Source organism: Neltuma alba, unplaced genomic scaffold (assembly GCF_004799145.2).
Source record: "Neltuma alba isolate B1F8T4 unplaced genomic scaffold, ASM479914v2 tig00010787_pilon, whole genome shotgun sequence".
NCBI lineage: Eukaryota > Viridiplantae > Streptophyta > Magnoliopsida > Fabales > Fabaceae > Neltuma > Neltuma alba.
Genome location: NW_021635604.1, coordinates 578,334 through 601,073, shown reverse-complemented (window position 1 = coordinate 601,073; position 22,740 = coordinate 578,334). Strand labels below are relative to the sequence as shown.

Below are 22,740 nucleotides of genomic sequence, written 5' to 3'. Positions count from 1 at the left end.
GAACCAACGGCTTGTCCATTAAAAACTCCTTCATTACAGTTCAGCCATAGGCTTCGAGTCATTATACAAAACTAGACACGCCACTCAACTCCCAAACATTCATCCAACTGATCGATATTCCAATCTACCCATTGACCACATTATCAAAAGCGAAAAATCTAGCACTCAATTTTATGGGCATCGTCCTTCTCCAACATTCCCGTGCGATTTTACAATCTCTAAGTACATGTAAAATACTCTCTGTGACTCCCACACACCAAACACAATTATCATTTTGCTGCATCCCCCTAGTAACCCGAGCATAGTTTGTTAGTAGCCGTCCCCGAACACACAACCATAGAAACATACGACATTGTTGGGGTACAGGAAGCTTCCAAAGCTTCCGCCAACTGCCTCTATTGCAAACAATATCCTGATAGCCCAACATATTGTATGCTGATTTAATTGAGAACATGCCATCCTTTGTACCCTGCCAACGCACAGAATTAACTGCTTCTCTTCTAACACGTGGATATGTCCGTTCAATATTATAAAGTACTGAGCTTGGGAGAAAGCGAGCAAATTTCACCCACAACCAAACACCATCCTCATCCAAATACTCAGCAACCTTGTCATCAAGCATATAGAGGGGAACATTCCAGGGAGCATAATCAATTAATAGTCCATGGCGTGGGAGCCATAAATCCTTCCAAAACTTTATCTGGGTACCATCACCAAGTTTCCATTCAATACCCTTCACAACTGAGTCCCAAACTTGGCTAATCCCCTTCCAAGATTGAGAACTTCCTTCCCTTCTCTCCACCTTCGGGATAATATTTGCACTGCACTTATATTTTTCTCTAACAAATTTGACCCACAATGCATGCGGATTCTTAATCATTCCCCAGCCAAGCTTCATCATAAAAGCTTTGTTTTGGGAACGAGAATTTCGAAGTCATAGACCACCCTCCTCCTTTTGCCTACAAATATCCTCCCAAGCTACCAGATGAACTCTCCTTGAAGACCCTGAGCTACCCCATAAGAAGTTTCGACACTTTTTATCAATTTCATCACATACCCCCAAGAGAAGAGGGACGATCTGCATAGTGTATGCCGGGATTGTGGCAATAACTGACGAAACAAGAGTATGTCGACCCGCCATAGACAAAGTATTAGTTTTCCATACTGCCAGACGACTCTCCATTTTATCTAAAACATATTGGTATGTTTGTTTAGATATTCTCCGGTGATGTAAAGGCACCCTTAAGTATTTGCCCAAGTCTATCGTAGGGGTAAAACCAAGGAAGCTATTGATCTCAGTCCATTGGTTATGATTCACATTTTGAGAGAAGAAAATTCTAGATTTGGTGTCCTTGACTTTTTGTCCAGACGTGAGACAAAAATCATCTAAGCAAGCCTTTATCAATCCCTCTTGTTCCATATTAGCTTCCGCAAACAAGAGTAGATCATCAGCAAAAAATAAATGAGAAATCTGAGTTCCATTCTCTTTCAGTTGGAATGGAAGCCAATTGCCTTCCTCCACCTCATTTTGAATCAAATGAGCCAATTTCTCCATAACAAGAACAAATAAATAAGGCGAGATAGGATCACCTTGTCGGATACCCCGAGAAGGAGAAAACCTATCACCTTTTGCGCCATTCCAGATAAGTTGCATTTGGGTTGAATTAAGACAATAAGATATAATCTCCACAAAGTTTGGTGGGACAGTTAACTCCTTTAAACAATCAAGAACAAAGTTCCAACGAACTCGATCATAAGCCTTCTCCAAATCAATCTTTAGAGCCATAAAGCCCTTCTTACGCTTCATATTTCTCATGAAATGAATAATTTCTTGTGCCAAAATAATATTGTCTGAGATTTGTCTTCCCGGGATAAAACTACATTGATTAGGAGCTATCACAGAGGGCAGAATATGCTTGAGACGATTCACTAAGATCTTTGTAATCGCCTTATACACCACGTTACAAAGACTTATAAGACGGAAGTCTTTAAACGTTTGGGGCTGGTCAACTTTGGGAATAAGAGCAATGTTTGTACTATTCACCCGTGCAATATCCTTCGAGTTGCGAAACATGAATTGAGCCATATCAACAACTGAGGGTCCCACTATTTCCCATTGACTTTGGAAAAATAAAGGATTTAGTCCATCTAGTCCTGGGGCCTTTAAAGCTTCCATACTAAAAATAGCATTTTTGACTTCATCCCTTGTAATGTCCTTACCTAAAACCGCCAAACTAGTCCTCTGTACTTCAGGGAAGGATCTTCCAAAATGAATAATATTGGTAGACTCGCTTTCTTCTCAATAAAGAGTCTGAAAATAATTCATTCCACATCTCGTAAGCTCTGCATGATCATAGCTCCAGACACCATCCTCAACTTGTAAAGCCTCTATGATTTTCTTCCATCGTTGACAATTTGTGACAGTATGAAAGTATCGTGTATTGCGATCTCCATGAAGGTATCAACTACATCGTGATCTTTGAACCCACATCAATTCCTCCTGCATCAAACATTGCTCAAGTTCTTCCCATATCTCATGTCTCTTCCTCTCCAAAGCTTCATCCATACCAGTCAAATGGTTAAGCTTCTCAATTTTCTTTAATAAAACAGCTTTTCTTTTATTGATATTACCAAACACGTGTTTGTTCCACTCCTCAACGTCCAACTTAAATCGATTAACGTTTCCTTCCCAGTTTGCAGAATCCCTCCAAGAGTTATGTACTACCTCCGAGAAACCCTCATGCGTAACCCAAGGTGCAAAAAACCTGAAAGAATGGTTTCTCTGAGTTCTTGCGATATCATTCTGTAACCTCAATAGAAGTGGACAGTGATCAGACTTCATCTTAGGCAGGTGTAGTACTGATGCTTTAGGGAAACGTTCAAACCAGCTCGAGTTAACCAGCACTCAATCAATTCTACTATAGGATTTGCCTCTACACCATGTGTAACTAGGACCTTGGAAATCCACCTCTGCCAGCTCACTTCTTTGAACCCAGCCCATGAAACATCGGTCAGGTCCTGTACTAGATTTTGCCATAGAAACCCTCTCATTCCGTCGTAAAGTAGCGTTGAAGTCGCCACCTATACACCAATTTCCCACACCCGAACTTTCAATGAACTGAAGTTCTTGCTAGAGAATTCTGCGAGTCAAATGATTAGGGTGGCCATAAACAACTGAGAGATCCCAAGAGTCGCTACGTCCTTTGTTAAAAGTACCATTCAACACTTGTGATAATTTATGAGTGACAGAAAAGTCCACCTCTTCGTCCCAAAGGCACCAAATTCCCCCACTGAAGCCCATAGCTTCCACAACCTCTACATTCTTGAAACCCACTCGTCTAGCAAGCATCTGAGCCTTAACACCTTTTTGACGCGGCTCCAACATAGCTAGAAAAGTAAATGCATGGCGTCATTTCAATTCCACAAGGAGTCTTCCAAAGGTCTTACCACCAGCACCGCGAGAATTCCAAATCATAATTTTTATATTCATAAAAACATGATTTAATAGGAAAGATAGCACAAGTTACTGACCTTCAAGCTTGGGGTCACCCCGATCAGTTATGGCTGCGTCATTTTATCCAACAGAAAGAGGATTTGAATGGACCATGAAGATACCTGACTTAGGCGCCCTAGGGTCCACAATATTTCCATATTTAATCACATTATCTTTCGCAACTTCACACGGTGTCTGGATAGCACTTAGGATAGTCACAGCAGCCCTTCGGTAATGACTAGCAGCCTCGTGTTCAAACTCCATCTCCATGGTACCCTCTACTTGATTGGTTCTAATAAAATTTACATCACTACCTTCACCATTATCATTTTCCTTTTCAAGACCCGATTCAGCTTCTGTCCTCATTCGACCTCCATATCACTTTGCCCCTCCTCTTGCGCTTTTATTTTTGGAAATTTGGATAAGGTGACCCCACTCTCACCAATCCCATTATTTAGCTTTTCCTTACCTTGCCCAACATTCTTACCTCCTTGTGGCCCACTTTCCTTGTTCTTGCTAGGCACACTTGATCGCTCCACATTAATGATATTAGAAATGTCAAGTAAGGGATTCTTGCCATTATTATTCTGCGCATATTGCGATTGACTAACGGGCTCCTCTGCATTTAGAACATGAAACCGAGATCCTTGCCCGTCAGAATTAATTTGGCTACGATAGTCATGCCTATTTGCATGAACTTTCCCATTTTGGGGCTCCGGTCGGTGAGGGCGCCGTGGATGCTGAACCACCATCCATGAGTCATACCGGGATGCCGACGTATCATCAAACGTCTTCCCATTCTTAGGATCTGATCCCTTCTCCGTTTTTGTTGAGGTTACTCCTCCTTCTACCTTGCTGTTAGTCTCCTCAGTTCCATCCACTTTCATGACGTTTGGACCATGGGCATGAGTTTTCAAGAAAGGGCAGTGATCATAGTCATGACCATAGCGGCCACATTTGAAACAGATTAGGTGTATGCTCTCATACTGCACCCTATACACCTTTCCGTTGATCAATACTAAAGAACATAGTGATGCGCTCAAGTCTAACTCCACGCAAATACGAACGAACCTGCCTTTTTTCCGTTTCAGAGTCGCCGCGTCAATCTTCAAAACCTTCCCCACCTGCGTTCCCAAAACATGCAGAATACCCTTATCGTAGTAGTCAGTTGGTAGCTTCGGGACACGAATCCAAGCTGCAATCCGGTTAATATGTTCCTCCTCTGGATCAAACTCTGATTTCCAGGGTTGAACCGCGATATAATGATCGTAGACTAGCCACGGACCGCCAGTGAGGGCTAGTTCATAGTCCGCGACATTAGTGAACTGTACCATGAAAAAACCAGAGTCAATATCCATCATGACCATGTCACCCTCCCTTGCCCACAACTGGCGCAGCTTTGATTCGAAATAATCTGGGTTAACCATATGACCCAAGAGTTTGACGATCAACGCATTCTTCCACTTCTGTGCTAGCCGTGTTTTCTCTTTCTCAGGGATGATAATATTGGGGCCTAATGCAGTCATCTCGACGGTAATTCTCTCTTTCCAATGATCCTCACTCCACCAATCCTCCTCCTCCTCAATCACCTTCCCTGAATCCTTCGTAACGGCATCCTTAAATGATTTCCACTTTGTCCCGGGTGGTTTATCAGCCACCTTGTCCTCAGTCGCCTTATTCACAGCTGCTGTCTCTTCTACCTTATGCATCATCTCATCGTTCTCCATCCACTCCTCAACCCTTGGGACCAGATTCTGGGTGTTCGAGAAATCACCCTCCCCCGCCCTGACCTTCTTTCGGCTCCTAAGCAGTGCATCGCGCACCTCCGCCGTCGGCCGCGAACCCTCTCTCTCACGACTTCTCTCTCTCTCTCATCGCGCTTTTTCTCTCCTCTTATTGTCTTTGTTCCCAACTTTTCTTTTAGGAAGGCTTTGTATAATTTAACCGTTTCATTTTATAAATTCTGTATTATATAGCATTTTTTATTTTATAGATACATACTTCAGTTATCGTTTAAGGTTAGCCTAACATTCAAAATAATTTTTAAGTGCATCTAAAACTCTAAAATATTTTATGATTCATCTAACACCCTAACATTTTTTTTTTTGAGTGTGCCCAACACCTTAATGTTTTAAGAGCAAAATTGTATTGCAAAATACTTTATAGTGTTGGGGAAAAAAAATAGTTCAAAACATTTTTTTTTTGGCCAAAAAGTTCAAAACATTAAATGAACAACATAATGCTATAGGATGCTTTGACTCGCTTGGATAGAATACTTTCAGATGCTGGAATCTGGATAATCACAAGATACCTTAAAATGCTGAACACGTTTAGAAAAATACTTGGGAGTACTATGAATGAGGACTCAAAAGGAAAAAAAAAAAAACCTACTATTAGTTTTTAATATAAGAACTAGTTAACTAATTTAAACATATTAAAAATTTTAATTAAATTAGCTATTTGTAATAAAAATATATTGTCTTCCTTAAAATACTGTAAAATATTATTAAATATTTGATGACATATTTAACGCATGTAACTACTACAAGGATTATCTTACGAAAAAGAGATAAATATATGGGATAAAGTGCATTAGGAGTCTTATATTTAGAGCAAAATTAAATGTTGAACTAACTCTTATATTAATGACTGGATGTAGTAATTGCTAATAAATCCCAATAACAAGTGAGCAATTGTCAATTACTACATAGAAACTTGTCATCATAGGCTGCTTTATAATTTAATGGTAATTATTCATGAAAGTAAGCTTTTCTTTAGTGGTAAAAATATCAAGTTTTACAGTCTTACTTTAGTTTGAAATATGTTATTGCTGAAAATTTAAAAATTTTTAATTCAAATTATATAATCAAAACTTCTATAAATATAAAAACTCTCTTGTCAAATATATTTATATAGTTTAAAGATATTAACATATATAATATAAATCAAATTATAAATTAGTTTATTTTTAAAAATTCTTTTTTTTCCAAGCATTTTTTAAAGTTCAATTAGAAAAATTATTGTCTAAAACCAAATAAATCAAAACATTTTATAAAATTAAAATTTAACTAACAACCCAATGTTTTAAAAGTCAGATTGGATGTCAAATTAAAAAAATCCATAGGTCGTGGTTCATTTGGTTGGATTGGTCAAACTTCTTGTTGAACCCCTAACATAATAACTAAATTGAAAAAAATAATATTGTATGTTTATATAATAATATATATAAAATAAAATATTAGGTTATCAAATAATTTAAAAAATCATCTTAAATAGTTTACTTTCATAATAAATTAACAAACTTATATGATAATAATATATCTTACAACAAATTATTGGTGGTAAATAATTTTATATTAATGATTCCAAATAAAAAATGAATTAAATAGTTGTAAATACATATTAAATTTTATAAAACTAAGAATATAAACAGTTAAAAAATGAAAAGAATGGTTATAACTCAAAAGATCTACTTTTTTTTTTTTAAGGAAAAGGTAAAATGATATTAAAATAAGAAAGCATACAAAGTTAAAGAGTTATTATAGTAGTAAAATGATAGAAACATGAATTAAGTACAGAGGAGAAGAAGGGAAAACTAATAGAAGTAACATGAATACTAGAAAAGAAGGATAGTAGATAAGAAATACCATGCAATAAAGTGCGAGATCGAACACCAAAATGTTGATATATGTTATTAAACTTTTTCCCAACACACAGAAGGTGTAGACATGGATCATCTTCTCCCAAATATTAATTCTTGCTTGTAATCTAGATCAAAGCAATTCTTAAGCTTAGAAGAAGAAAGAGAGTAGCATCTGAATGTCCTTTGTTTACAGAGAAAGAGTGAATAGCTTTTCCCCCAGAAAGGATAATAAGAGAGCATGATGCATGCCCTTTCCACTTACTTCTTTTCATTAAAACTAATAAGCCTTGTATTGGCAAGCTGTGAACAATGAGAGGCTTCAAACAGAGAGCCTTAGTTAATGGCTTATTATCTGACAACTTGAAAGCCATTTAGAGATATAAAGCCTTACTTTTAATTTCTTCAACAACTTTATCTGGATTTAAGATCACACCTTCATGCAGTGCTAAATTCCTCTTATACCAAATAGTTTGCAGAACAATGACGATTTCTTTGACTTTTCCTAAGTGAACATCTCGATAAAGGCAAGGGAGAAGAACTTCAACCCAGGCTCTGAAGGTCGAGAGATTTGTGCACAGTAGTCTAATTAAGAGACTTCCAAACCAAACAGCATGAGTAAATGGGCAAGTATTGAAGACATGCTCCAAGAACTCTTCTTCATTGCACCCAAACCAACAATGGTTTGACACATTCAGGTGATGCACTCAAAGAATATCACTAGAAGGCAAGGCTTTATGAAGCAATTTCCAAGTCAATAGCAAATATTTATAAGGCAAGTTAATTGACCACAAGAATTTCCAAATGTGCTAGAAGGCCCTAGATCAGGAAAAGTAGCATTGAGGAATTTCTTGTAACCTGATTGAGCAATAACAACCTTGGAACTTACCAGTCCAATAAATCTGAGCATCTTCACCTGAGAAGGAGATGGGAATTTTTAAAATTGCATTGACAACATTAGGTGAATATAAATAGGAGAGTAGAGGCTTGTTCCATTTGAAAGGATTCCAGTTGAAAGAGGCATGCAATATAAGGCTAGATACCCGTAACAAGGTGAATACAAGTGGTGAGCATAGCTGCATAGGCCAACACAGAGGGTGGTTAAAGGGAATTGATGAGCCATTACCTACTTACCAATTGAACTGATTCACCACGATGTTGGCATATTCAAAGATTCCTTTCCACATCTAGGAATATTTTTTTTGGCCAAAACATCTAGGAATAATTATATGGTCTTTTATTAGTTTCATTTATATACAATAATCGCATTGAAGCACTTTAGTGGTAAAAGTGTGATTCATTCTATGGATCCTTAATTAGTTAAGTGGTCCCTTGTTTGATTCAAATTCTGATTAAAAACTTTATTTCTTATCTTAAAAAGGTTTAATCCTTTACCTCTCAATAAACAATTGGAGGAATAATATACATTATTGTAATTTGTATTAAAAAGAATCAATTCAAAATTGACAAATTGAATTATGAAATTACAAAAACATAAGTTTTCGAAAAAGGCATTGAGTCATATCAAAGTATTTGACCTTCAAAACGCTAGCTAGCAACGAAGGAGATTTAAAAGAGATGATTCAGCAAACTTGCTTAGTTAGAAGAGATTGATTTGCACATTTGGTTGTCCTGATTTCCAGCCCTCCATGATCAATTGGCTTGAAAAGATTATTTCTATTCAGTAAGCGCATTTTTTTCTTATCTCCCATGGTTCCCCAGAAGAAGTCAATGCATCTAGCATCAATTTTGTCACAAATATGTTGAGGCAGTTTCACACACGATAAAAAGATGAAGATTTGCCACTGAGAAAACAGATTTAATAAAAGTGAGGCGAGAGGCTTGAGACAGAAGTTTAGCCTTCCAACCACATGTTCTTTTTTCAACAGCATTCAAAACTTGATCATATATCATTGATTTATTTCTACTCGAGGCAATCCAAGTGCCAAGGTATTTGCCAATCCTTGAAGAGAAATTTATCCCAAGGGAATGTGATATTGCAATCTTATCATGATGGTAGATGTTAGGACTGAAAATTAAAGTGAATTTGGATTTATTAATTTCTTGACCAGACCAAGAGCAATATGATGCTAGGACAGATTTGCTTGAAGCGATGCTATTATCATTGCATTCAAAGAAGAATACAGAATCGTCAGCATAATTCACACTTCCTCATAACGCATTTCCCATGAGTTCCCAAAAAGTTGATGCTCAAAACACGCAAAGTCAAAGCAAGTCCTATTACATACTACTTCCGTTCTTCGATATAAAAGTTTGTTTGATTTTTATTTTAATTTTAAATATAAAATCTCAACTCACTTTGTTTCTCATATTTGTCCTTTTTTTTTCCATGTTAATCTTTATAATAATGATAATTTTAGAATACACTTGATTAGTAAGAATACTTTAAGAAAGACAACACTTATTTATTACAAATAATTAACATAACTAATTTTTTAATCTACTCAAATTAGTCAACTCCTATATTAAGGATATGAGATAGTAGTTTGATATTCATTTTTCTCTTTTTTTCCTTACTTCCACTCTCACATTTTTCCTTCCAGCTGCTTCTTCGTCTTCGGTGGCTGTTTCATTCTTCTTTCTCTTCCTTATAAGAAATGGTTTATATTTTGACACTATCAGGTATGAAGGGAAGCTATGGGTGTGTGTTAATTACCTCTTGTTTCTCCCATTTTCTTCCGGTTTATTTTTCCCTCTTTCCCATTCCCTTTCTTCCTCTTAGTTTCTTACCATCCGGTTTCTATCTAACCGCTCCGATTCTCACCTTAAATCTGACTATCGACTCAAAAACTGATTTTAAACGGCTCAAATCGGCTCAACTCCTTAGATGGTCCAAAGCTGCGAACCAAGCCAATAAACTGTCCGGTCACCAACTGGACCAATCCGACCATTTGGGTTTCCAATCATTGCTAACAACTAAATACTTGTAATATCATTAAATTTAAAAATAATCAACTATTATTAGTATCATATGAATAATTTAAAAAAAATAAAAAATGGAAAAATGCCTAAACGAGCCAACCCTCAATCTCATAGGGCCAGCTTCTTTAGACCCTTGACTCAGTAAGGCCAACCCTCTTAGGTCCATTTGCAATTTGAAGGGTAAAATTCCAAGTTTTAAGCCTAAACAAACCATCTTGGTGAGTCCGGCTAGTTTTCCGATTTTAAGTATTTCCAAGTCCCCTCATGCCTAAAAAGTCCATGAATTAATGTTTGAGATTTTGAGTAAGTGGCAAAATTTTGTTATCCAAAAGATGTTGCAAGAATTTGACAAGAATTGAATGTGCAATAAATGCATTGGAAGGAGGTCCGTTGCTTCATCCCTATGTATGGAAACGCGTAGTACGGATCACACGGAGCCCAGAATCCATGGGGCGACGGTTCATCCCCCAATTCATCGTCGCTATTAATACTAACTACTTATCTCTATCGCTTCCCTGACCATCCTTGACATTTTAAATTTGGATTTTGAAGAAACAGGAAGCAAGACGCGGTATTTTCAGCAACTCTGAGAGGTAAGTGTCTCACTCTTCTATTTATCATAATCAAAACCATAGCATTAAAATTTGGAATTCAATTCTGATGGAACAATCACAACTAATAGATCAACCTTCAAACTGGTCTGATTAAAAGTTTTGTTCAGACAATTAAGTTATCTGTGTTTTAATTAGTGATTTTGTTTTGTTAAATTATGTGTGTTTTATATTTTATACACGAATATTTCATTTACTTATGAATTTAGCCTTTTTATTTTGATAATGGTCTTTTCAAGGTTTTGTATAAATGTTTTTATATATTTTTATTAAATTATGTTATTTTGTCCTTGATTTAACTAGCCAGACCACTAACCTCTGCTTTAACTGGTTTTACAATTGATCTGTTTTTTTTTTTTTGGCTTTTTTTGTCATATAACTGATGTGGTTCTCAGTACTTTGATAAAAGCACAAACACACGCACAACTTGCATGGATAAAATCTTTAAAAAAAAAAAAATCCTCTGATCATAAGAGACTGGCTCGAGAAGTGATGACTGTGACCTGACATGTGCTTTGTTTGATTCTGTTTTTTGTTTTTAAAATAATTTTAAATTTTTTTTAAAAATATTTTGTTTGGATGATTGCTAAAAAAAAGCTATATTTGAAAAGGGAAAAACGTAAAACTTGTTTGGCATAACTATTTTTAAAATCAATTTGAAAAACTGAGAAAAGGTGAAAGATAAACAATCCAGAAGGTGAGCACGAGGGCCAGAACGAAGAACACAATCACAGTTGAAAGAATGAATTACGAAAAAAATAAGAAAGCAGAAAAGAATTGTTTTGTGTTTTTTATTTAAAAAAAATTTCTGTTTTTTTTTTGTTTTACAAAACACTTAATTAAAAATTAACCATCAATCAAGTTTTTTTTAGAAGGAAAATATTGTTCGAAAACCAAAAATCAAACAAAACCATAGCATCCGCTAAATTTAATCAGGATGGTTTGCTTTTAAAATGTTTTTTAAAAGCAAGGGGGAGACACAGCGTAAAATATACAGCAAGATGGATGGAGAGTTAAGAAAAATAACAACAACAAAAAAACACAACCGCAACTGAAAGAATGAATTGGAAAAAATAACAAAATTAAAAAAATTAAAAAAATGTAAAAATTGTCTTGTGTTTTTTTATTTAAAAACAGATTTATATTTTTTATTTTTACAGAATACTTAATTAAAAGTTAAACGTGATTCAATTTTTTAATTTTTTATAAAAAAAAATAGTTTTCAACACAAGAAATCAAAAAATTCTGGAAAAAAAACACAAGAAATCAAACAAGGCCATGGTATCCTCAAAATTCCATCAGGATGGTTTGCTTTCAGAATTTTTTTTTAAAAATTATGATTTCTTTTTTCTTGAACATAGTGATTATGGAGAATAATTTTTTTTAAATTTTAGTAACAAATATAGATAATTCAAATACTCAATGGTATCTACAATATAAATCACTTTAATTAATTCACCAAAATTAAAAAATAATAGTTAACTCATCGAATCGGTCTCAAATTAAATTTTTTTCAACTTTACTCATATTAAATTAGGTTGTGAAAGGATAAGGATTATATTTAAATATTAATTGTGGGAACAAAATTAATAAATAAACATTAATTACTTTCTAAAAGTGACTTGTATTTTAGACCATGCCATTCTTCGAAAAATGATTTGTATTATAAATTTGAGAAGTAACTGTAAACTTGGGAGTCTCACTTGTGAATTTTCAGGAGTGCCCTATAATATTTAATTGTCTGATTTGTAATTAAGACTTTTATATTTAAAATTATCTGAATTAATATTTACAAAAGAAAATATTTTGAGATTGAAGTACTGTTAAATCGATTTTTTAAAACTTATTTAAATTATATGAGTCAAAATTAATCAAATTTAAATGGTTGGAATCTCATAGGTTAATTGACATCAAACATTTCTCTTAATTACACTTCCAAAAATGAACTAATCGATTGCTCAGATATTTGATAATATGATTCAGAAAATACACAAAATACCTTTTTTTTTAAAAGCATGAGGTGATGAGTTCGAATCTAAATGTGATTTTTCACCTATGATTTCACTTTTTTATTTTGATAAGGTTGTCGGAGATATTGTATAGGAAAAATGATTAAAAAGAAAGAAAGTGTAAATTACTAAATGTTAAATAAGGAATGTCATCAAAAATTTGTTATCATTTACAAATTCAATATTATTAACATTAAATAATATGTTGTTACCAGAGGTGATTTAGAATTTAGTAATTTTAAACTTTTTTTTAGTCATTTTCTCTATCTTATAATGGGCAGTATTAATAGAAAATGATGAAACAGATTTTGGAATTAGATGCCGCATGTTATTTTGACATTGCCACCGTTAAGTAGAAACTGAAAACTGTCAGCGATAACAGAAACAGACAATGAGGTGGAGGTGGTCCCAGGGCTTATCCTTAACAAACAAAATTCAACCTATCAATCATATTTATAGAGGGAAAAAAAAAAAGCTTAATCATCTAAAATATGAGTAACTTATATCTGTATTTTTTAATAATTTTTAAACTTTATGTTTTATTATGAATACCAAATTATGATATTGCATGTTTTAGTGTATTGATAGGAGTAATTTCATTTGACTTTCAATCAAAGTCATTATATATTTTTCCCTTTTTATCAGGTCCTTGTAGATTTGGTTTGTTTTTAATCATATTTTGTAGTTTTTTCCCCCTTTAATCAGTCTCCTAAAGTTCCAAGGATCTGATTAAAAATAACGTAAAATTACAAGGAATTGATTAAAAGAAAAGAATAAAACTATTGAAACTTAATTAAAAATAAGATGAAACTATGGAGATTTGTGAATTAATTTTTCTTATAAAACATCCTATAGATATGTGACTTGTTGTTGATTTTATATTTAGTTAAAAAATTTATTGGCAATATTTTAATGATGAAGTTTAATTGGTCATTTTAACAAAAGTTTTCTACATCATAATTATAATGCCAATCAGGAACGACCATTCAGTGCATTCCATCGTGTCAGCAACTTAATCTCTGGGATAACCATAGATTTACAAATGGAATAATAATTATAATCATATGTCCTTCCGGTCCTAAATATAATACCTATTTTGTAGTGTAAATTATATTACAAAATAAGTCTTATATTTAGGACTAGAAGGAGTACAATTGATTCAAAACTCTCTTAAGATCATGTGGGCATGTAAAATATAGTGGATAAGTTTATGATAAAGGATAAATAATGGTATGAAATACACGATGCTCATAAATTATGACTTGCTTAACTTCCTTTAAAGTTTTATATTAGAGATAAATTTATAAATTTCAGTCTTAGAGGAATTTTCTTAATGGTAAATTATATATTTAATCTTTTTTTTGCCAGCACATATTTAATCTTTTAATTTATATAAGATTTTAGTTTAGTCTCTTAACCTTTAAAAGTATTATATTTTTAGTTCTTTAACCTTAAAATTGTTAGTATTAAATAATAATCCATGACTGTTTTAAAATTAAATTTAATATGACAGAATTTGAGAATGTTTTATTAATATTTAAGTGTTAACATTCCAATATTGTCATTTCTTTTATTAACAGTTTTAGGATTTGTAACTGTTTTGTCAAAATAAATCACACTAAAAATATTTATAAAGAAATAGTTGCATGTCAGTATTATTGTTCTTAATTTTCTCTATTTAGTTATTAGTTTATAAAATTCATGAAATATTTTGCTCCAAAAAAAAAATTCATGAAATAATATCCGGCCCCCGCCGGTCATTCAACTCGTAAACTCAAGTTGTACTTTTCTTGCCAAAGTTTATATGCTTGTCACTATTCTCAAATTAATTTTTTTAATTGTAATTAAAAAAAATTATAGGATTGCCTTCAAATTTTAATAGAAAAATATCTGTGCTTATAAAAAAAAAATACTAAAAAATGAATTATGAAATATACAATTTATACTAAATAACACAACTTTAGATAATACCAAGTACTTTCTTACTTGGCAACCATATATAAATATTTATTAATAATATTGAAATTAAATAAAAAATTGGAATAATAACAAGAAAAATATCATTAATGTATTATATGACAATACTTATATCAAGTTATACTTATGTCTATTATACAAAGTTCTTTAATCACAACAAAATAGAACACATGATCATAGTTGATTATAAAATATGACATGATGGATATAAGAAATTTAACTTAACTATTCTTTATATTATATTATAATAAAAATTTATAATCAATTGAAATTAAACACTTAAAATAATATTCTGTCTTATCCTTAGTATAATTAAAAGCTAGTTGTGAAGATAGATTTGGTCATGATCTCAATCCTTTTTTGTTCCTAACTATATTTATCATTTTTCAGAAATTAATTTCCCTAACTTTATAGTGATATAAGACTTAATATTGCATATAATTTTTTTAAGGAGATCATATTATATATGTTATATATAGTTAACTAGGTTATTTTATTTTTTTAATCAATTTAAATTAGTTAAGTAAATTTTATATTAAAAATAATAGATAGTACAATAAATGAGCAATAGTGATGCCTACCCTCAAAATTTGATTCAAACGGCTTTTGAATGAGTTAAAGCATGGTGACAGATGGTAAGCCTAATTTCAAATGGTCAAATTAATAATATAATTAATATTTAATATAATTAAAAAATTGAGATAGGCCAGAAAACAAGGTCGTTCAGTTGACGAGCTTCTCCATATTTTGCGAATATCTGGTTGAAAAAGAAGCGGTAAAATTGGAGCAAAAGAACAAAAGGCGTTTCATGTCGGGATTCGAAAGCGCAGAGAGAGAGAATAGAGAGAGAGTAGTGAAATTCAAATCTCTAGGTTTCTGAATGCTGAAAACTGAAAACACAACACAGTGAGTGAGAGGGAATCGATCGGAAGAGGAAGAAGAAGAAAATGGAAGGAGGTCACGGCGGTGCCGACAAGACGGCGTTCACCGAATGCTTCCGGCGATCCATTGCTTCCCCGTTCATCATGCGCCTCGCCCTTTCCGCCGGAATCGGAGGCCTTCTCTTCGGCTACGACACAGGTATACGTACTTCAATTCCCCTCTCTTTCTCTCCTTTTCTCTCTCTCTGAGGCAAACCGAATGTTCTCCAGATTCAAAATTTAATAATTCCGACTGTTTCGAACAAAGTTTTGTTTCTTGATGGCTTTCTCAAGTCACATTGAACTCTCTTCTAAACTGGAACTGATGCATGATGCTTAAAGGGGAAACCTAGCTCTTTTTAATGCCTATTGCTTCAATTGTGCAGAGTTTACACTTGTATGAACGCATGAATCGAATTGTTTTATGCCTTATTTATTAATTCTTTGTTTGTGATTCTGGTTTCTGCAAAATGTAGGTGTGATTTCTGGAGCTTTGCTCTACATTCGTGAGGACTTCCAGGAAGTTGACAAGAAAACATGGCTTCAGGTCACTACTCCTCCTCCTTCTCCTTCCAACCTTTTAAATATTGAGATCCCAATTCAGATTTTTTAAAAAACAATTATTGTTGTTGTTGTTCTTATTATTATTATTATTAAAAACTTTGAAAGAAAGAGACAAAAATATGAAAAATTGAAATTTCACGGGGAGAAGAAAACAAGTGTGATTTCATGTACTTTCAGGTGATTGTTGATTGTAAGGTTACTTTCGAAGCATCTCATCGTTTTCTTTTCCCTTTGGTTTTTTCGGTTAACTGTGGTCCCCAGCAGGGGAGCAGGTATGCGGATGGACAAAGCCGCTCTTAAATAATTATAAAATATATAAATCAATATAGATCACTGATCATTAATAATATGGATATTCACAGACCAGCTTCTTGTTTTTTTTATAAGTCATTTCTAACATATTTTATATAGATAAAAAAAGATTTTAAATTTTATTAGTTTTCATTTAAAATTTAACAACTTTTTAACTTTATCCCTATTTAATACATATTATTTTTCATATAAACAAAATCAACATAATACATGTAAAAAATTGCTCTCAGTGTTTTATAAATAGGATCAAAAAGTTTCTTCTCTCTCTGCCTTATAAATAGGACCGGAAGAATATCTTAGAATCCATCCACAATAGGTCTGAGATCTAATTTGCTACAAATTATACATATTTCATTGCTCTTCTTGTGTGTTAAAAATCATCTATATTTACCAAATAAATTATATTTAGATATTGGTATATATATGATAAAAAGTTTTTTAAAAATATTTTAAAAATTAGAATTATTAATTTTCAAGAGTAAAGAAAATTTTTTACTTTTAAAAATTTACTTCAAAATTTTAAGAAAATTAATTATAGACATATTTTCAAATTATAATTTCATTTAATATTTATGGTTTCTTCTTCAATTTTTATAATAAGTTTCTAAAACGTGGTAATAAATTTTACAATTTCAAATATTCTTGAACACGATTTTGTCCATTGAAGAAGAAATATACCTTTTATTGAGTTCAAATTCTCAGAAATAATATTTGAAAATCTTGAGTCCAGTTGATAAAGATTTAGCTTATAACTCATAAAGTTGGGAGTTTAAATTCCTTACTTGACTAAAACCTACTGTCAATGTAAAGATTCTCGGCAATTTGTTAGTACCTCTGTAAGTTCTCTTTGCGCTTGAAAACATGCCTTAGCGTGATGAATTTTGGCACCCAGCTTACCCAAGCTTTTATTTATCCAAAAAAACTGAAATTATTAGTTATTAATGAATTTATTATAGAAATTTAATTATTTACGATTTTTGCACGGATTGTTATGCTACAAAAGTTTCATTATCAATATAGCACATGGCCAAGCTTGTTCGTATTGTTTCATGAAACATAGAGTACTTCTTTTTATACACATAAAACATTCTTTCTTATGCTTGACTCCTTGGATTAATCCCTTTTTTTTTTCAACAAAGGAGTAAATTGTACATATTTCTTTTCAAATCATTAGAATTATATTTCTTTCTTTTTATAACTCACAGAAGTCTCTTCTACAAACAAAAAGCAATTGAATAATTTGATGCTAACAAGACTAACAGATTGACAGTTACAGGGTTTAAACAACTCACTCACTCTTGAATAAGAATACATTGAAAATTCAGTTTGCAATAAGATGTATCTTTCAAGGACCTAATCATCAATCAATATATTTTATAAAATCAAAATTCCTTAGTACTGTTATTTCAATATTTGAATCAAAACAAACTTCTTTAAAGATTTTGCCCTTCTTTATCCATACTGATGATAGTCATATACTGAAATGCAGGAAAACATTGTGAGTATGGCTGTAGCAGCAGCTATAATTGGTGCTGCACTAGGAGGGTGGATGACAGACAAGCTGGGGAGAAAGAAATCAATTTTGATTGCTGATGTTTTGTTCATTGTGGGAGCTGTTGTCATGGCAGTTGCTCCAGCTCCATGGGTCATCATTCTCGGCCGAATCTTTGTCGGTTTGGGCGTCGGAATGGCTTCCATGAATGCTCCCTTGTACATCTCTGAAGCTTCTCCGGCTAAGATCAGAGGAGCTCTAGTTTGCATCAATGGTTTCCTCATCACTGGGGGCCAGTTCCTCTCTTACCTCATCAACTTGGCTTTCACTAAGGTGTGCTTCAATATACCAACTTTAAAATGTAGCACATAACTTTGTTACATTATCACAAAATACTAAAATGTTACATATAAGTTACTACTAATCTTTGGTTCACGTTATTGTAACATGATACTTTAAGATGTTGTATAATAATACATGACTTGTAGATGTCAGTCTATAGTACTCCCTCCGTTCCTTTTTATAAGAGAAAATTGTGAAGTATGACATATAAGATGTCTCAAATTTTTTGTTAATTTTCCATTTTATCCCCCATTTGATTACTCATATTATTCATATCATTGTATTTAATTCCGATACATTCTCTCTCCACCGCATAATCTCTCTCTTCCGTATAAATAAGGGTATTTTTGGCAAAAATGTTACATTTTTTTTTACATATTTATTATCTCTAACTGATTTCAACTAACATGTTGACGTAATTTAGTTTGTTGTCTCTTAAAAGGAATAGAGGGAGTAATATGTAGCATTTCTACTTTGTATGCTTAAAGGGCTAAGTTTTTTACATTCAATTTGATTTGGTTCAGACGTCTTGGACATGGCGTGGTATGCTTGGAGTGGCTGCAGTTCCAGCTTTTGTTCAGTTCATTTTGATGTGTTTCCTTCCTGAGTCACCAAGATGGCTCTACAGAGAGGTAATGGATTAACTGATTGTTCCTGTATTTCTGTTAAACCAAGTTCACTGTAGGTTTTAATGCTAACTGTTTAATAACTGCTCTGATAATTATTTGTCCTTTGAGCATTATTTCTGGTATCGTACATGAATATGAGAATGAATCACGCTGATACATGTCTGGTTCTTATGAAGATTCTTAGCAAATAGGTCAATGTGTTCTGTTTCTCTAATGATCTTTTTTCTGCAAGCTTGCTTCACTCACTTACTCCTCTTTCCATTTACTACTCGACCTGCGAAAAATTCTGAAGCAGACTATATCAAATGTAAATAGATGAAACTAATAAAAAACACACACACATATATGTATATGTTGCATGTGTTCTTGCCTAAAAGATAAGTAATTTTTGGACAGATTAAACATTTTATAAAAAATGATTTATTTTGTAGAAATTTTATGAAATGCAGAATTTATTTTGTGTCTAGTTACAAATATAAAAAATTGATTATTATTAATGACTTTCAAATTTTATGATATCTTTGTGCATCTCTATTGACTGTTAATAAAAGCTATTTATTTCTTAATTTTATGGTATATCCATGCATCTCCGCACTTTTATGACATTCTCTCATCTACAGCATCAGGTTATTCTCAGAAGCTACTCAGAGTAACTTCTCAAAAGAATCAGAAATCTTTCTACTTTCTTACAAATTCTAATGCTAAAATTTCTCAAAATAGATTTTTTTGCCCAAAAAAATAAGTGATTTTTCCACGGAAAAAGCTTTAAAAAATGGGCTCTAAGGTAGTATAAGATACTTAGTCTACGTGAGTATGAGCTATTGCATGAGTTTTTGACTTGGTTGGTTCTCTCACCTCACTAATTAGCTCTCGGGAGATATTGATGTGAAACTAAGGCAGAATGACATGTCTGGTTCCATATTGAGAAGCATTGACTGTTCTATAAGGACTTAAGTGAGTAAGTTTTCCAACTGAGGTAGCTTGTTTCTTTTTTTTTTTTTTAAAAAAAAAAGGTTAAGTGTAGTTGAGCATAGCAGCCAAGATATTGACTTTCTAAGGGAAGTTAATTGGTAGAGCAAAGTAATATGAGATGTCTAATCCTGTTTCGAGTAACATATCTTGCTGCACAAGTAATCTAACCAGATTGATTCTCCCCTATGAAGTAATTAGCTTTCTGACTGTGTTTATGTGTATATTCACAACCAACTTTATTTACAGTTAAGAGTCTCATGAATCTTTCATTTTAATTAGGGAAAAGAAGATGAAGCTAGGCAAATCCTTGAGAAAGTTTACCTCCCTGGTGAAATTGACGATGAGATGAGTGCTATGCAAGAATCTGTGAGAGCTGAGAAGGAAATGGAAGCCTCAATGGGGAATAGTTTCAGAGAAAAATTTAAGAGAGCATTGTCTACCCCGGCAATTCGAAGAGGTCTGTACGCTGGCATTGCAGTGCAAGTGATTCAGCAGTTTGTAGGCATCAACACAGTCATGTATTACAGTCCGACCATTGTTCAATTTGCCGGTATTGCTTCCAACTCCACGGCTCTTGCACTGTCTCTGATCACTTCTGGGCTGAATGTGGTTGGCACCATCATAAGCATGCTTTTGATTGATCGATTTGGGAGGCGAAAATTGATGCTCGTGTCCCTCATTGGGATCATTGTGTGTCTTGTGATTCTAAGTGGCACATTCTTTCAGGCTGCAAAGCATGCTCCTGGTATAAGCAACGTGGACACCCTCAGCTTTGGAGGGAACTCTTCATGCTCAGCATATACAAAGGCCTCAGATTTTGCTTCATGGAACTGCATGACTTGTTTGAAAGTACAATGTGCCTACTGTGCTAATGGAGATAATGAAGTAAGTACGGTTTTATTTGTTTTCCTTCTTCACACAACGTGTTGCTGATATATATTTTACCCTTTTCCAAGTACATTTGAAATCCTTGACTCAATTTGATTACACAGTTAAATTACCCCATCTAAAGTATTTGGTCTGTTCTCCCTTTAGTAAGCTTATAATGTAGAAAACATAAGTGCTGTCAGAAAAAAAATATAGCTAATTTTACCATTAGACAACTAATTTTTCAAGCTCAGCCAATTATAAGTAAATTCAAATAACCTTGAGATCTTTCATACCTCTTCATAATCATTGTGTGATGTATCTGTCTTTTGCAGCTGGATATACGTAAAAATCTTTTTCCTTTCGCTTGTTTTGAATTTTGGGGATAGAAGAATTGGGTATAATCATTATAACATATTAAAAGAAAACGAGTCATTGTTCATCTGTTATACTCTTGCCATTTATCCAGATTCAGCTGATATTTTAACAATGCATAAGTGCTACCTGATTTCACCGGATAGCTTAATTTATGTCGTAAGAATAGATGGCTTAATTGACAAATAAATATTGTTTCAGAAATTCCTGTAATGCCGAAACCAATCAGACTGTATTTTCATGCCATTCCTTTCACAAAAAGTGTAGTTGGCCCACCCCTGTTTTATGTGACGTGATTCGTCTTCACAATGGCATTTTCTTGTGTTACTTTCTCTATCTGAATGCACTCCCTACATTCATTTTGTGAATGGAGGGCACTTGCTTAGCCAACAAGTAACATTTTTCTGGGCTTCCTATATGCAGTTCTTGCCGGGGGCATGTTTGGCTTCAGACAAGGCTATTCGAGCAACATGTCGTGGACAGCACCGAGTATGGTTTTCCGAGGGCTGTCCGAGCAGAATCGGTGTCCTAGCCATTCTAATCCTGGGATTATACATCCTGGCATATGCTCCCGGAATGGGAACGGTTCCTTGGGTTCTGAACTCTGAGATATATCCATTGAGATTCAGAGGAGCAGGAGGAGGCATAGCTGCAGTTGCAAACTGGGCTGCAAATCTTATAGTGAGCCAATCATTCTTGAGCATGATTGAGGCTCTTGGCGCCTCAGGCACATTCCTCTTGTTTGCTGGCTTCTCCTTGGTTGGACTTGTGGTTATGTACATCTTAGTGCCTGAAACCAAAGGTCTTCAGTTCGAGGAGGTCGAGGAATTGCTTACCAAAGGATTCAGACCTTTCCCATTTGACAGGAAGATCAAGAATGAGAATGGTAAGTTAGGCGATAAGGACTCTCCTTAGCGATGATGAATGATGGCGGTGCCACAGTTTTGGCTCTTTCCTTCCAAAAATAAGTAAATAAACAATGTGTTTTGCTTCTTATTTCTGGTATTGGAGCCCAAGTACAGTTTGTGAAATAAGTAGTAGTTTGATAGAATATTCTGGATTCTGTAGAATGTTGTAAAGAGTACTAGATAATCTAGGGTTGTCTTAATTTTATTCTCAGAATCATTTCTTACCTTGTGTGTTTCTTACAGGAAACTCTGTTTCAAAACTTGTTTCTGCATTAACTGTTTGAACATGTTAAGAGAACATGTCATAGCACCCGCATCCATCAATCTTAACTGAGATAAGAACGCTGGGGCTAGATGATGATAAATAATTCTATGGAGAACATGTTTTAATTTTTAATACATATTTTAAAATTATTTTAAGTTAATTAAAATTCTTTTAACTGCAATTTCGACCAATGTACCTAAATCTGTGCATTTGCTAGTTCAATGCCCAGTCCACTTGTGAAAACATTGAGTTCAATGGTTGGCGAGGCATATTTGGCATAGGTGCTGAGTTCATTGGTTGAGACCAAATTATCAGTAGAGGAGCCATCTGTGCACTTTACAAAACAAAGTTTATCTCACATATTCATTTTGTACCGTGTAGAATTACTCAAAATTAGTTAAACTAAGCACCTCCAGCTGAT

General features: G+C 33.6%; 1 protein-coding gene across 1 annotated transcript; it reads left to right on the top strand.

Moving 5' to 3' along the window:
* Positions 1 to 15,620: 15,620 nt before the first annotated feature.
* Positions 15,621 to 22,338, top strand: LOC114759099 (inositol transporter 4-like). The gene is made up of 7 exons (XM_028948191.1): positions 15,621 to 15,753; positions 16,070 to 16,140; positions 17,959 to 18,294; positions 18,828 to 18,935; positions 20,184 to 20,789; positions 21,570 to 22,032; positions 22,298 to 22,338. The coding sequence occupies exons 1-7, from the start codon at positions 15,621 to 15,623 to the stop codon at positions 22,336 to 22,338; spliced, it is 1,758 nt and encodes a 585-aa protein (XP_028804024.1).
* The last annotated feature ends 402 nt before the right edge of the window (positions 22,339 to 22,740 follow it).

What these genes read in the sequence shown, in the direction of transcription:
- LOC114759099 (XM_028948191.1), top strand. Translation starts at nt 15,621, where the DNA reads ATGGAAGGAGGTCACGGCGGTGCCGACAAGACGGCGTTCACCGAATGC. An exon ending in TCAACTTGGCTTTCACTAAG is followed by an intron (nt 18,295 to 18,827) that starts GTGTGCTTCAAT and finishes GATTTGGTTCAG; the next exon opens with ACGTCTTGGACATGGCGTGG. An exon ending in CAAGATGGCTCTACAGAGAG is followed by an intron (nt 18,936 to 20,183) that starts GTAATGGATTAA and finishes CATTTTAATTAG; the next exon opens with GGAAAAGAAGATGAAGCTAG.